Source organism: Malaya genurostris, chromosome 1, assembly GCF_030247185.1.
Source record: "Malaya genurostris strain Urasoe2022 chromosome 1, Malgen_1.1, whole genome shotgun sequence".
Lineage (NCBI taxonomy): Eukaryota > Metazoa > Arthropoda > Insecta > Diptera > Culicidae > Malaya > Malaya genurostris.
Window position 1 is genome coordinate 91,558,866 of NC_080570.1, and position 17,563 is coordinate 91,576,428.

A 17,563-nucleotide genomic window follows, 5' to 3' on the forward strand; every position below is an offset into this window, starting at 1 on the left:
TAACCACTCTGACAGCGACTCAAAGACGAGCTAGTGTAGCACAATTAAAAACCTTCACGAAAAACATCGATGCTGCGTACACCGAGTTTAGTGGATTTCATAGTAAAGTGATGGCAATAATTCCAGAAAGTAACATCGAATCGCAAGAAGAAATATATACCGAGTTCGAGGATCAATATAACCAAACTTCCATAATGATTGAAGAGCAGATGATGGCTCATACAGCAAATTTATCGCGAACTGCTTCCGTTATTGGCCAGCCACAAGTGATCGTGCAGCAGCAGGCACTACGAATGCCTTTACCAACATTTGATGGACAATACCGTAACTGGCCAAGGTTCAAGGCAATGTTCGAGGATTTGATGCGAACATCCACCGACTCAGATGCCATCAAATTATATCATCTTGAAAAGTCACTCGTTGGAGAGGTCGTTGGAGTAATTGACGCAGCAACAATACGGGACAACAATTATACTCATGCGTGGAACATTCTCGAGGAGCGCTACGGTAACGAGCGTCTTATTATTGATACCCATATTCAAGGCATCAAGGAATTAAAACGAATGACACGGAAAGCATCAAAGGAATTGCGAGATTTGCTCGACGAATGCACTCTTCACGTCGATGGTCTACGTTTTATGAACCAAGATCTAAGCGGCCTTTCAGAATTGTTCGTGATAAATTTCTTGACTGACGCACTAGATCCGGAAAGTAGAGAAAATTGGGAGAAAACTCTTAAAAAAGTCAATTACCTACGTATGATACCACAGTGGAGCATCTAAGAGACTGGTATTTAGTATTGGAAAGATGTGAAGTGGCGATTACATCGAACATTAAACCCATTCAATTAAAATCTATCGCGCCAATCAAAGGTTCACTCAGAGTGGCCAATGCAGCTACATCGGCAATGGAACATGCGTGTGAACTGTGTCCTGGACATCACCCTGTATTTCGAAACATGAGCATTGCTCAGCGACATGCCAAAATCAAGGATGTGAAGGCATGCTACAACTGTCTGCGTAAGGGTCATCGTATTAGCACTTATCCATCTGAACGAGCGTGTACCATATGCTCAAGAAAGCATCACACGTTGCTTCATATTGAACCGACACTGGAAGTTGATGATAATGGACCACCTCAAGCAAAAAAATAGACTAGAGGAAAACAGAAGTATACTTTCTACTGGATCTGATGCTAATTCCGTAAGTGATTCTACCGTCAACGTTTCGTGTTCTACTTCTGACTGCCATGGTACGTATAAACGCTGTTATAAACGAACTTGTTGTTCCTGCTACTACACCAAACGTCATCGTCGTACCAGTTGTTTCAAATAAGATACTTCCTATCTTTGAGAACGTCAGTAATTTTCGGAGGCTGCAAAGAATTATTGCTTACGTATTGAGATTTTTACGAAACTTGCGCACTCCCAAGGCAAGTAGGAATCTCAAACCATTCTTAACTGTTCCTGAAATGAGAAATTCGTTGCAATGCATTGTGAAGAAACTTCAAACCACGGAGATGTCAGATGAAATCAACAGTGTTGCTAGTAAGAGGGTGAGCAAAAGCTATGCTTCACTCAATCCCTTTCTAGATGAAAATGGTCTCTTAAGAGTGCGAGGTCGACTACAAAATTCAATGCTTCCATTTGATGCCAAGCATCAGTTCATATTGCCGCCCAAAAATACAGTTGTCGAATCATTAATCCGAGCGTTGCATATTGAGAACTTACATGTTGGACCATCTGGGTTACTAGCAATATTCCGTCAAAGGTTTTGGGTTACTAAGGCGAAATCTACAGTCAAAATAGTTTTCCGATCTTGTGTTATATGCTTCAGAACAAATCCCAGGCGCAATCAGCAGATTATGGGAAATCTGCCAGAAGTTCGAGTTGGTCCTTCGATGCCATTTGAGTTAACCGGCGTGGATTATGCCGTACCTATCACTGTTAAGGAAGGAAGATACAAACCGAAACATATGAAAGCATATATAGCTATATTTGTTTGCCTTACAACAAAGAGTATTCATTTGGAACTAGTATAAGATTTGAGTACCGATGCATTCTTAGCTGCCTTGGATCGTTTTATTAATCGTAGAGGATTGGTGAAGAAAATGGTTTCTGATAATGCCAGCAATTTTACTGGAGCCTCGAACGAACTGCGGCGTTTATATCAATTGTTGAAATCTGAAACTACTCAAGCCAAAATAGTGGAATTTCTTCATCCAAAGGAAATAGATTGGAGTTTTATCCCTCCTAGAGCTCCAAATTTTGGTGGCTTATGGGAAGCTGGGGTGAAAAGTGTCAAAACTCATTTAAAACGGACATTGAAAACGGCCGTTCTCTCATTCGAAGAATATTACACAGTATTAACACACGTCGAAGCTATTTTAAATTCAAGACCTCTTTATGCTATCTCTAATGACCCAGCCGATCCCTTACCAATCACTCCAGCTCATTTGCAAATTGGACGCCCTTTACTACCAATATCTAAGCCTTCGCTGTTAAATGCGAAGGAAACCCGTCTATCCCGTTGGCAATACTTAGATTACCTTCGAGATCAATTTTGGAAAAGGTGGTCTAATGAGTATCTGTCAACTCTTCAAGTTCGAAGTAAATGGACAAGGAAGCAACCAAATTTGAGCCCTGATACAATCGTTGTTATTGCTGAAGATCACGTTCCCGCTCAAACTTGGAAACTTGGAAGAGTCATTACAACATATCCAGACAAGAATGGAGTAGTTCGAGTTGCAAATGTAAAAACAGAGGGTCGGACAATGCGACGAGCTACAAATCGGTTGGTACCGCTTCCCATTATGGACAATCAGCTACTTCAAATTCAAGAGCAATGCCCGGGGGAAAATGTCAATGTATAAACGTTTCTGTGTTTAAATTGAAATGAGTGTGTAAGGAGCGAAAACAGCAGTGATATCATTATGTCGTTTCCTTCTAAGGTTAAGGTATAAATTTAGGTGCTGCAGTGTATTTCTTTCATTCTGTTTTAGTTTTCACTTGTCTGAACACGTTCGTCGCAATATAAAAGGACGCCATTGGGTGTATTGAAAAATTAAACAATAAAATCGCTATTAATGTGCATTGAATGTGTATCTAGTTTGATTAACATCACACCTACAGTCCTCTTGTGCCTTTACACCGGAGTTGGACGGTAAAGCCTGGCAGGCACCAACAGACTTGATACGACGAATTCTCGTTGTGAGCCCAGCAATTTTCCATTTCGGCAAGCTTTTATGTAGTACCGTCGCTGGTTGATAACACGGTCTTAATATATGCTTTCATCCGCTGTAGAAATAGCATCTTCATTAGATCGTCCGTCGCATCTGATCCAGTTGCAATTTCTTGCATTTTTGCGAGGAGATGAGTATGTCTCCAAGATTGCAAGCACTCAAAAGTCGTTCCAGTCGTCCCTGTGCCGACAATTGGTATTTATTCTCGTCTAATGGAACTGTCACAAAATCCGCTACATGGCAGATGACGGGTTGGTCAAATCCGAGCAATTTGTCTAGAGGTCTCCGGAACATCCAGGAATTGTTTTATTTGGAAACAGGACAGTCGATTCAGTGTAGCTTCGTGTCTCAGCCTCGAAAAACCTTTGTTAGGGCTTTAAATGCCATACTCAGAACGACTAATTTTTGAGTGGCCTCTTCCTTGATCAACCGTATTTTTCGCCATTTTTCTTGTGTCATCAGAGTGCCTTCCCCCATTCCATTAATTTCAACATTCATAAGTAATCAATGAAAATTAAACATCACTCTGTTGAAACAACTTGTTGATTGAGAGTGCTTCGGTCTACATTTTTTAAAAACATTTGAAAACTACGATAACTGATTGAAAACTCAAGTTTTAACCACGTGTAAACGAATTTCCAGGGTCTAATAAACGCTGCTTGAATGTTTACTTCCGCTGCTACCGGTTCAATGTGTGTATACTTGCTGTTCGATTTCTTCTCGTGAAAGTGATTTAGATGCACTATCACTTAGACGAGAAGTTTTGACTGTTTTTTTTTTACATTCACATAGTTTCTGGTACTCGGCCAAATAAATGTTTATCACTGTAATAATATTCGAAAGACTTTTTGATATCTGTTTTTAGTTGTTAGATACTGATAAAAATTTAATTTTCTGCATCTTTCCTAGGAATCAAAAACACATTAGTTGCTAGGCTGACCAAAGCGTTAAACAATGAGCAAGAGATCGGCGAAAATGTTTGTTCAGATATAGAAAAACCGTCGAGTCATGATGCTAATGTGACAAATAAATTGAGCTGCACCGCAGAATTCGATAAGATAACAGAAAAAAATGAAGAAGAAGAATTCGAAACGATGGAAAATGTTGATATGTCCGAAGTAACTGTAATTGATGAATATGATTCTACTAAATCGGATGAAAAATCGAACGATGAAGGGACTATTAAAAAAAATGACCCGGCTTCATTAAGCGAAAAAGAACGCCAATTGTTAGAGAAGAGATACTCTATTCCAAAACAACCACATCTCATTGTACATCCTTCTCGTACGGCAAAATCTGGCAAATTTGATTGTGCAGTAATGTCATTATCGGTATTATTGGACTACCGCTCAGAAGATTCCAAAGAACATTCGTTTGAGGTATCTTTATTTGCCGAGTTGTTTAATGAAATGCTGACACGTGATTTTGGATTTAATATATACAAAGCACTTTACATGATTCCAGCTAAGAAAGAGGAAGATTCAAAAAAAGAGATCGTTATAGAAGACAACATAGATAAAAAACTAAACGGTGACGACGTTGAAGATCAAGAACAAGAAACCGTGGAAAATGCAAAATGTAAAGATGAAAAAGACGAAAAGGAAAAGGAACGCTTAAGAGATCGCGATTTACGCAAGCGTTCTCGGTTTGACGATACATCTGATGAAGATCGTCGCCGAAAAGAGAAAGACAAAACTTACTACACAGTTGATCGCGAACTGCTTTTATCGTTCATTTATTTCGATGTGAGTCATTGTGGCTACATATTCGAGAAAGACATAGAAGATTTGTTCTTCACTCTTGGATTAAATCTTTCTCGATCCCAAGTCCGTAGAATGGTGACTAAGGCACTTAACAGAGACATGCTTCACTATCGGAAACTAACAGACAAAGTCAAAGAAACACAAGCAATTGAAGATGTAAATGAAGAGGTCAAAGATGGTTGCAGTAATGACAAGCCGTCTGATGAACTTGTAACTACTTTACAGGATGAATTGCCTGAAGAGGAGTTGAAAAATCTTGCTATTGGAAATAATAATTATTTGAAACAAATCGAAGATAACCTTACGACGGTTTTGAAAATTGACCGAATGGATGAGCCGCCTTCTAAAAAACTTAAGGCCGAACTTGTACAACATGAGAACAGTACCCCTATGACTAGCTGTGGTTTAGTTGTACACAATGGTGCATTGTTAGACGTTCCAAAACTATTAGAACAAATAAGACGCTCCGATAAAGCTCGCGAGGATACGGAAGTTTTACTTGCAGATTTTCGACGTCTTAACGCGGATTTACAAAAAAGTAATACTAGATCCAATGACAAAATTAAAGATCAATCATCGGATATCAAAAACTTAACAAGGAAATTAATCGACGCCGAACAACATCTTCGTGACATTACGGTAAGAAGAACTATTATGTACCGAATAACAAATAATAACCTCGTTTAAAATAAATTTCACAGAAAAAATCAAATGAATACTTCTCAACCCTATCGAATGTGTATGATCGTGTAAGCATGGTTATGCATCGCTCGGAAAGTAAACGCTCTTCATCTATTACTTCGTTAAAACGAGGAAGGTGAGTTATTCCACTTATCGATATTCTTATTACAAAGTCGACATGGAATGTTTCTAAATCTTCAAATAGGTTACTCATAGTATTTTCGTTTACACGGTAGTGTAGCATAGAAAAAGATGCATGGATTAAATATAAAAAAAAAACAATCCTTTAGACCAGTGGTTCCCAAACTTTTTGGGTCGAATGCCCATTATGGATATATTTTTCTTTCTACTGCCCACCAAGAAAATTGAAACCAATTGAAAATCCTATGCTAATCGATTTAGCATTTTTGCAAGTCACTTGAGTTTAAAATGTAAAATAGAAAGAATTTACTAGTCATATTTTTAGTATGTACATCCGTTGGGTATTGGAGAAAAGTTATACATTGGGAGTGTTTTCTTGTGGCATATGTAGGGGGCTGTTCATAAAGGACGTCACGATTTTATGGTGATTTTTGACTCGCCAGTACGCTGGTGCTAGTGTACTGCCCTCTTAGAAAAAAAAAAACGTTCAACTGTGGTCCAATGATCCTACGTATTAGACCAATGAAGGACCACCGTTGAACGTTTTTTTCCTAAGAAGGCAGTACACTGGCACCAGCATGCTGGCAACCAGCAATAGTGTAAACGCTACATAAAGCTCCACAAAATAGAAATATATGGTCAGTGAGATGCATTTTGTGGCAAACTTGTGTTCTCTGATGAGTAGGCTATGCAAAACATGATAGAAGGAGTCAAACGAATTGCTTGCAAATTTGCTAAAAAAGAAGCATATTTGAATTTTTTTCGTATTCTGTATGAATTGAACTGGAAATGTAGAGAGATTTAAATTTTTAATAGAGCATCCGAACTATCTACTCTCATTCTTGTCTGCCCAATTTCAATCATAACACTCATTAAGTTTTCATCTGCTCGTTTTCATTTTCTTTCTTCTAATGGCGTTTTCGTTTTTAATTTGCACTACACCGGTGCAGTGCTACACTGAGGCATGAATAAACGAACAAAAATGACGAAAACATAAACAGTAACCATTGACTACAATAAACGATTCCATTGCGCAGAGCTACACCAAACTTTTGATGAGTGCTACACCAGTGGTATCGGTGCAGAAAAAGTGTAGCACTGGTGTAGTGCAATTGGTAAAAACGAACGGTTTCAGTGCAGCTTTCGCTACACCAGTGTAGTGCAATTTAAAAACGAAAACGACATAAGTCTCACAGGAATTGAATGATTCTCTGTTCACATTATATTTTGGCTTCCACCCCGGTGAATGACCGATAGGTTAAAACCGGGCAAAAAATAAACAACTTACTAACTAAATTGGCTTCCAATACAATCCAGAATTGATTTGGCAATTACTAATTAATTCGTAAATCACTTTTAATTGATTTGATTCATTCATTGAATAGGTTCCCACATATATAAACTTATCATGAATAGAGTAAGTTGATACCTTTCACGCAGCCCGCCTGGGTTCGAGTCCCAACCCCGAACATAGGGTCAGTTAGTTTGTTGGTCATTTTAGATAAATGTTTAGGAGGCGAAGCCAACTATTGGCGACTTACTGCCCACCTGTTGACAATTTCGAGTTTACTGCCCACTTTAATTTGAGTTAGTGTTCACCGGTGGCCTGTAGGGACCACTTTGGGAATCACTGCTTTAGACCATGATGTTTATTTTTAGTATATACATCCAAAGTCAATAAAGTGTAGTCAGTGCCAGGGCGGTGATGAGTTTAATAAAATATCAATGTTGAAGCTTGAAGTCAAAACTCTGCTTTATTAAGAGCAATTTCAAGTATGAAATGCAAAATACGATTCTATAACATTTCTCCGAAAACTATTTTTCAGAACATAAAAAACCGAAATATTTTCCACAGAGCTTCATTGCCCAGAAAGTACTAATCTCCAGAAATACAAACTCTAGAAAGTAATAAAATAACCATACACCCGATGGCCATACACCCGATGGCATTAGTCGCTAGAATATTATTATTGGTATAATACCGTTTGACATAATGGTTATTTGGCATCATAGTTATTTGGCATAATGATCATTTGGCATAACAGATCAACATGCTGCGTAATAGAATATATTCTAATTTACTGCGATTTTTAAGGGTCTAATGCGGCTAGCCTCATCGTTTTTAATGACCAACTGTCCGACCTCGCTGCCTCTCGTTCGGACTTAACTGAGGGATAGCTTTGGGTAATCCGGGCAAACGCCCGCAACTAGACAGCGGGGCATTTCCGACGCGGGTCGCCGGCGCACTCGCGGCCTTCGGCCGTCTCGATCTGAATCATCTATGACGAACAGAATATTGTGTTAGCATTAAATAAGATACTTATATAAAATGATAGTGTGCTATTTACTACCCTCTATAACTAGAAGATTCAAACTAAGACGATAAGTAAATTAGGCAATGTATCCAAACAATCTGTTGTTAGTACACGTACAATAGACCGAAGTAACGACGAATGGTTAGCTTGGTACTATATACTATATGCGAAAACAAATACCCAATTTAAAGAAGCTACGTTTTAAGTTTAATAAAAAGAGCTAAATAATTTCATACCCGTTATATAATTTGATTATTTTTTTATAAAACTCGTTATTCTTAGAACCCTTTTTTTCAGACTAACAAACTTGATATAAGCATAGTTGCCTTGGAAATTACAGTTAATTAGCATCCCCGAAGTTTCATGGAAAATTTTTTTCGTTGGACTGATTCATTCTAGTCAGACGCGTACTCAGCAAAAAATTTCGGGGGGTGTTTTCATAATATAGGGGAGATCGGGGCTAAATCGGACACTTTTTAGAAATTGAAAAACCATCCATTAAAACTGGGTTTTTACCCATATCATCTCTACCGCGCCATTTCCAAGCGCGTTTACAAAGTCAATCTATGAATCGAAATAATATCAGGTTTATAAGATATTTAAGCTGGCCGGTTTAACCACGTGTCCGGTCTAGCCCCTGTCTCCTCTTATAATTTCTTGAGTTTCGGATTAGGGAGGAAGGAAGGGGGGGTGGGTATTTGCATCTCTGAAATTCCCTCATGTATACGAGCCTGAATCTAGTAGATGCTTTTCTGGTAAAAGATCTGTTCCTATGTTGTTTCTGTATTATTTTCCATTCTGGGGAAACAGTTTCTAGGTATTTGCTTCTTCTGGGAGATGGCATTCTGGGGAATGGTACATTCTGTTGTATGTATTTCTACTAATTAGTACCTTCGTGAATATGGTTTTCTGGAGAACGGTACATTCTGGGAAAAATACTTCGTTGCTTTATTTTCTGGGAAATGCTTTTCGGAAGAAAGTCATACAACCGCAAAATGCATATACAACCGCAATTCTAGTATTGAAACAGCTGTAATAAAATATTTTGAATTAGTTTACCCCTACGATTACGATACACAATTGATTAGTGTTAATTTGGGTTCTGTTATACGATGAATGTTTCGAATTTACATGCGATGGAACTTCGTCTCGGCAGACATTAATGAAACCTATATGTAGTAAATGAAATACTCTCTGTTATCTGAACAATAAAACGGAATGACAATAGGATATTTTTTCAAACTTTTACTCTTAAAAGTGTTACCAAATTTTACTATTCAATTATAATTATAATAGGTATTTTGTCATTTATTATTAAATCTACTCAAGAATATTATTTGAACAAAACGAATAACTGCTGTAAATTATAAAAAAAAGTTGTTATTTTTATACCTTTTGTTGATAATTTCAAAAACTATTCGAGTTTGTTTGTATCATTAAATCATTTCTTTTCAAATTTAGCTATTTGTTGAACAGATATACACCTATTAATTTACGTGTATTTTTACGCATTTCGGAATTAGAAGTGTATTCAGGTTCATTTATATTCAAAACAGGTATATTTCGTTTCTTACATTTTGTTATTTGCCATGGCATAAGATTTTCCGATACCTTAAATGGTAAAGATATTACAAGAAAAAATGGGAATAATAAAACTAATAATGTTTTTGAGTATTTTTTAAATTTTATTTTATAGAAACGTATATTGAATTTACAAAAAGAGATTTTTCATGAAACATGATCTGAACATTTTAGTGGGTGTCGTTGTAGTATTTATGCAAACAAAACATATGTGTTGAACCTTTGAATGCTGTAGGCAAACTGGAGACGAACAATTTGAAGCAATAAAAACGAGTTTTTCGGTGAATTTTTTCTACTTCATGTAAACATATCTTGCAGAGTTCTAGACAAAAAATGGAAAAAAGTGCGTCTTGCATTATTTTTGTTGCATCGTCGAGTTCTTTGCAAATACAATAGGCCGCCAGTGCCATCACATTTAACATGTTGTTAAAAAATTACAGTGTTGTGTGCGGTACTCGACCTATCATGATGACATTAAAAATGTAATTTTAAACTCTCCTACCAGTTTTAAATTTGAAAAAATAGGCAAATAATTGCGGAACACTATCTAGGATTCTAAAGCTAATTTTAGGATTCAATTTATCAGCGTTTGAGCGTTTAGTAGAATAATTTCACTTCAATAAAATTACAATTTTTTTTCTAAATTAAATGGTGTTAAAATTTTTTTGCTTGTAATTTTTGGAAGTAAGAACCTTCAGTTACTAATATATCAAGTAAGTCCAAGAATAATAATTATAATAGTATTTTTTCCCTTTATGGGCAACTCTGACCGAGGGGGGTGGTTACAACGCTCCGCATTTTCCATACCAGATGAACTAGGCTATGGTGCCCAAATGAACACTAGTAACGAAGGAGAAAACCGACCTATCATTGATAGGTTCCCTCCAGCATGTAACCTAAGCGACAGATTCCTTTACGGTTATCAATTTGCAACGAACGATACGAATATCTTCTATTGCAAGTTCGCCAGAGAGATTGTCACTTGGGCAGGAAGTGTGTGCTTCACCCGGTAAGCAGTCAATCATTGAGTCGTGCGTCTGTATCGTATTGGTATTTTGTCATCCTACCAACTGCTTCTTGTCGCATTGTATCCGCTTCGGTTTTGGCCCAGCTCTCCTATATAGTCTTTTATGTCTGAAGCGGTGCTTACGATTATTACTTTAAACATCAACCAACAGCGGATTTATTGTCTGAACATCAGGGAAAACATTCATGAGGAAACTGAGGAAGCCTACATTGCGTTCAAAAGGCTGTATGGAAGATGAAACTATTAAAAAGGTAGAAATAAAAGCTATTTGTCTCAGCAGCTGCAGCACCGGTGAATGGTGCTCACCGTTCTCCGTTAAAGGTACCGTTTCCTATGTTTGACGGTACTTACGAAAATTGGTACGTCTTTAAATCAATGTTCGAAACAATCATGAATAGTTCTGAATTCGAATCATCTTCAATAAATCTTTCTCATTTGCGGAATTCTCTTACCGGAAAGGCTGTCGGAATCATCGACCATGAAATTTTGAATAATAACGAATAATTAGCTGCTTGGGGAATATTGACTGCTAGATTCGAGGACCGGCGATTATAAATTATTATCAACAAACATATCGATAGTCTTTTCGAACTTCCCAAACTAATGAATAAAAACGTCACCGACATACGAAAGCTGGTAGATACGTGTACCAAGAATGTAGATCAAGGTGACAAGTGACCGGAAAAACCATGTTAGCATCATAATTTTTTCAGCAAGTAAAAGTGACAATACTTATTTTTTTATTTGAGCGAGATGTTCAGTAAAAGTGTTGAATCAGCTTATTGTCCCATATAGGTTGTATGTTGAACCACAGAAAACAGATATACAGGCTCACATATGAACTGTGTGTAAAATTTGCTCAATCTGCACGGCGAACACTTGCAGATGTTACCATGGTCGACACGAGATGCCACCACGATTTGAGTGCTGCTTTCACACGAGACACAATTTTGGGTGCATCATTTACTTCACGCTAGATTTTTGTTTTGCTGTTGGTCAAAATGACAAGTTTGTTTTTATTTTATTCCGATCGAATTCTCGTGTGATTTATGCAACATGGGACATTGGACATTGGGCAAACACCCCATGTCTCGACGATTTTTTAGGCTTAACCGCAGTTTGTTCCGGGTTGGCGGTTCAATGCATAGGATGCTGGTCATACAAGCCAGTTGTCGTATGTTCGAGCCCCGACCTGGAAGGATTCCAAGTGTTGGCGGTTCAATGCATAGGATGCTGGTCATACAAGCCAGTTGTCGTATGTTCGAGCCCCGACCTGGAAGGATTCCAAGTGTCAGTAGGATCCATAGTACTAGCCATGCAATGATTATGTACACTAAGAATCGGCTGCGAAGTCTGTTGAAACAGAAAGGCCAAATTCCACAAAAGGAATGTAATGCCAAGACATTGCCTTGCAGTTTGAATGAATCAACATCTCTTAGTTTTCATTATTATTTCCTTTAATCTAAACGTGTGACAATCGATTGAACATTCCATAAGATGTAGAAGTACCATGTTTAAAGTTTTTGTCATTATTTATGGTACTTCCCGAAACGGTATGAGGGTTGTATTCAAGACACGACCGAGCACAATAACATTAAAAATGAAACGTTTCTAGGGTCTTCATAATAAATACAAAAATAAAGATGATAATGATGATGATACACTAAACTTCACTACACTTCAAAGTTACTTGAAAGCTCAATTTTAGATACAAACAACCTAAAGATTTAAACCTGAACAAATGAAACTATTTTATTTTATGATGACAATTTTCGAGAAACGTACAAACTTATTAATTTGATTTGATTTATATCGTTTATTTACCCCCAGTTTTAACATGATAATGGTCGTTAACAGTCCGCATAAAATATTTAGTTACTTACATTGATTTTCGTTTTGGCATATTAGGAATATACGGAATGGATACGCAACAAAATTCCGAAATTTTGTTCATATTGTAACTTGATGTTATTAACACATGAATGAACATTGCCATAGTTACAACGCGTGTAACCATCAGACGCTTATTGTTTTGAAGCAAATAATAATTGAACTCAGACCCTGTCAGCTTGGAGCGAAGTCAATCTTCAGTTCAGCAACGCCATTGCACGGCATCACATTCAACATATCATGTCAATTGTATGGGTGCGCAACCCTGCTATTTTGGCGCGCACGAATTTGACATTTTTCTCCCTTACTTCTATGTATAAGATTCGATGCGGGCTCGTCTGGGGGCGACATTCTCGCAAAAAAGGATGTTGCCAATGATTTGTTCGGGAAATGTGAGAGCTGGATATCTTGTTTATATGATGTCTTTGTTGAACTGAAACTGGCGGTTAACCAAATTCTACGAGGGTTCCTATTCAAACGATACATGTAAAATCGCAAATAAACTTACCTTGAGCTTATCTTTGATACTATATGATATTGCATCTAATTGTTCTGTATATGTGAATGTTGAATTATATAAATCCATCAACAAATGACTGAGTTATAAGCGTTAGAAATTATGACAGAAAAATGTTACGCGATTAGTTTTGCATGTTTTAAATTGACACCCAGCCTCGGGAAGCGAAGTGTAAGGCATTTTTAATGGCAAAATCGACCAAAAATTTGCTAAATACATATTTCAAAAGAATCGGAAACCACGCTGATTCGGTTTTTCAATAGCTAGATGATACATAAGATACTCAAGCGAACGCGGTGTTGCACAGACAACAGGAAACACCAACACGTAATGCAAAAGCGACAATCCAGCAAGTGAACAATCCAGTCATCAGCTCACTGGACAAGCTACTTGTTTCATTTACAGTCAAACATCAACTAGGCAAAGAAATATTGTGCAGCCTATATTTATAGATTTCTCTTCATACTACGCATAACGATACGGTGTTTTTTATGCATGACGCAAAGCCTCCTATGCCGAACAAGAAGTTGACGTCATTTTGCACAACAGGGATTGGTGGATGAAAACATAGGTCGATTCCAACCATTTTTTCAATAGTATGCTATTGAAATACTGAAAAGACGTCGTCATACATGTTTAAGTTAAAAGTTTCCGAATCGATTGGTTGTTAAATTATAACAATCCATCAACAAATGACCGAGTTATTAACGTTCAAAATTATGACACAAAAAGGTTACGCGACTATTTTTGAAACTTTTAATTGACACCCGGCCCCATATAGTGAAGAGTAAGGCATTTTTAATGCCAAAAAATTTCAATGCCAAATGTCTTAGAAATTCATGAAACGTCTAGATCTGGTGTAATCTGAACTCTGTGGTGAATGCTTGGTACTTTCTCTGACATTTGTTACTTTTACTCAGTTTCTCACTAATGCTACACTCACTCATCAATCATCATTCGTATTCCGCTCTGTGCATGCAAAAATACTACTACACATCGACTACATCGAAAAAAAAGACGCAATCTGAGCAGATTAGAAAAGTTAGTGTTAGCGGACCAATCATTTCGATATCATTTCTAGATAATTGATGTAATAATCGTATGTACCACTTCAGACATAAAAGACTACATCAGAAAACATTGACATGTTTTCTAATGTAGTCTTTTATATCTGAAGTGGTACATACGATTATTGACAACGCAGAAACAATCGGAAGGATGATAAAATACTGAAACGATACAGACACGACTCAATTATTGACTGATTACCGGGTGAGGTACATTCCCTGCCCAAGTGACAAATTCTCTGGCGAACTTGCAATAAAAGATATTCGTATCTTCCGTTGCAAATTGGTTACCGTAAAGGAATCTGTTGCTTGGGTTACATGCTGGAGGGAATTTATCAATGATTGGTAGGTTTGGTTTGTTACTAGTGTTCATTTGGGCACGATAGCCTAGTTCGTCCGGTATGGAACGTGTGGAGCTTTGTAAACCACACCCTCGTTCAGAATAGCCCATAAAGAGATAACAAAATTTAAAAAATTGTAATGAAAGTGATAGTTCATGAATAGTTCTATAGAAATAAAGTCCAACATGCTTTGTTTACATTTTGGTTCTTCCGCCCATATCTCAGAAACTTAGGTTGATTCGATTTGATTCATGTCTTCGGTAAAGCTTTAGGTCATTAATGGAGCTATGAGAAGCAATTGTTTTTTGTTAGTTTCAGAATAATACCTAATATAATATAATAATTTTCAAAGGGATTTTTTTTGTAATAATTTTGGATTCTTTTATGTATTTTAGTAATTAGTGTGAATTAAACACATACTTGAAATTAACCTTCTTGCAAAATAACTAATTCTATTTTCATCTATTATAATCCTCAGTTCAAAAGATCGTTCAAATCGCAAAGACAGAAAATCCAAGGAAAAGGAATTGGTTGAAAAATCAAAAGTGGATGAAAAGACACAACAGGACACATCGGAAGCAAATACAGTTGCAGCTACAAGTGATTCGAAGGATAGCTTAAATAGCAAGCAATCTGACACTATCAATTCACACGATAAGCAAGAAACATCTGCCACTGAAATCACAATTGAAGATGAATAAACATATGTAACAAGAAAATAATTCATTTAAAGTCATAAAATGCATTATCCCACAGTATCCTACTGAATATGTCAATAATTTTACATTTAAACGTTTTGAATAAAACGACTATGTTTTCGAATTTGCAATAAACCACAGTTTGCTTCCGGAATAGGTTTTTTTTCATTTTGTATACTTAATGAAATCCCAATCAACCCCATTATTAACCTTGACGGTATTACAAACATCATCAGATTCGAAAAATTGATGTTATAATTCTACATAAATATAGTATTATAGTTCTTAGTTTTTGAATTAATAATAATAATAGTAGGGAATTTATCAATGTATGGTTGAAAATCCAAGGAAATCACATTACGCTGCCGATTTTGATTGACTAGTGAATTGGTGCTGGTTTAGTGATCTTCGACTGGTGAGATCTTAACCGGGCCAATTTCAGGATCCAGGATATATACACTTTCAATTCCTCACCAGACGAACTAGTCTACCTTATGATCAAAAAAGAACCGGAATTTTATTAAAAAACGCAAAATTTCAATTTTTTATAAATTTATTTATTATCGCCTTCAAAGTACTTGTTGATCTCAGTAACCTTTGATTATGTATGAAGTAAATTAAATTCATTCCAATATATTATACCGTTCTAACCAGACGTCTTTTCTATTCTATCAGGTTATGGGCCTGGCGTGATGTCATAGAAACGGTTCAAACAGTTGAAGAAAAATTTTGTTTTCCACCGAAGATTTTCAAATCATTGAAGATAAGTTTTCTCCAGTAGCTTTATGCCGATTGAGCGGTCTCCAATGAGAAGAGGAGACGAAAGTATTTCAGAAGTGGTGCAAGGTTCGACTGTTTCCGGTATGGCGATTCCAAACGGAGAAGCACAAGGAGCGACGAGTTCCCGGATGTCGTTGCCAGGCGGAAGTGTGAATCTACCTTTGGCGGAGCGACTACGTGGTCAGGAGAACTATAGTTCCTGGGCTTTCGCGATCAAGATGATCATGATTCGGGAAGGTACGTGGACTGCTATTAAGGAAGAAAACCCGTCAGAAGAACTCTCGGAACGGGCGCTGGCTACCATATGTCTGAGCATTGATCCGATGAATTACAGTCTCGTCCAGAATGCGGCAACTGCCAGAGAAGCATGGGACAGTCTGAAGGCGGCATTTCAAGATATGAACATGTTAATGTCTACGAGGCATAAACTGTCGCAAATTGGCTTTGAAGTGAACGATCGATGGATGTCAAGCATTTTGCTGATGGGACTACCAAAAATCTATGAGCCCATGATCATGGGTTTGGAAGCATCAGGAATCCAGTTGCGAGCCGATACCATCAGGGCAAAAATTCTTCAAGATGTCAAGTGGCCGGACGATTCAATGGGAAGCGATTCTAGTAGAGCATTTTATGGGCAGTCGAAAATAAAGAATAAATCGTCTAAGCCGGATAAGACACACATCAAGTGTTGCAAGTGCAAACAAGCTGGCCATTACGCATCTGAATGTGAAAAACCGGGAATCCATGTTTCACAAGATCAGAAGCGAACAGATCATCGGCTTTCAAAGAAGCTCGATAGGCACGCGGCGTTCATGGCACATTATAACAAGAGTTGTGCGGATGACTGGATTATTGATTCCGGAACGTCATCACATATGTGCAGAGAAGAACAGATCTTGAAAGATACGCAGAAGGTGACTGACAGTGTCTTAGTTGCGAATAGCATGGAAACAGCAGTAGTGGCCAAAGGGAATGTAACAATCGAAGCAGACGTTGGAAGTGTAACACAAATACTTGATGTTTCCGAAGTACTTTGCATTCCTAAGTTACCTATGAATCTCCTGTCGGTGCATAAAATTTGCAGTTTTGGTCATCGCGTAGTATTCACCAAAAATAGATGTGAAGTTTTCAATCCACGTGGCGTCTTGGTAGCTGTTGGAAAGCAGCAATGTGGAATGTATCGACTTTGTCAGAAAAAGAAGAACATTACTTGTTTGACGAAACTAAAGGAAGTTATCAAACTGTGGCATCGTCGGTTGGGGCATCTGAATGTGCAAAGTTTAAAGCAACTTAGGAGTATGGTACCGGTATGCAATTCAGCGATGCAGAGATTCCGTCTTGTGTTTCTTGCTTGAAGGGCAAGCATCATCGTCAACCATTCAATAACAAAGGAACCAGAGCAACAGATGTGTTGGAGTTAGTACACAGCGATCTTTGCGGTCCAATGGAAACGAAATCTCTAGGCGGCAATACGTATTTTCTCACGTTCATCGATGATTATAGCAGAAAATGTTTCATCTAC

The 17,563-nt window shown here is 37.4% G+C and overlaps 1 protein-coding gene across 1 annotated transcript in view; it reads left to right on the forward strand.

Annotated features, from left to right (window-relative positions):
- LOC131440716 (cell division cycle and apoptosis regulator protein 1-like) overlaps positions 1-15,415 on the forward strand; it is a 62,285-nt gene extending 46,870 nt beyond the window's left edge. The window contains exons 7-9 of the mRNA XM_058612235.1: positions 4,150-5,642; positions 5,705-5,820; positions 15,042-15,415. Of these exons, the coding sequence (XP_058468218.1) occupies positions 4,150-5,642; positions 5,705-5,820; positions 15,042-15,264 (1,832 nt within the window). The 3' untranslated portion in view covers positions 15,265-15,415. The remainder of the gene's footprint in view (positions 1-4,149; positions 5,643-5,704; positions 5,821-15,041) is intronic.
- The last annotated feature ends 2,148 nt before the right edge of the window (positions 15,416-17,563 follow it).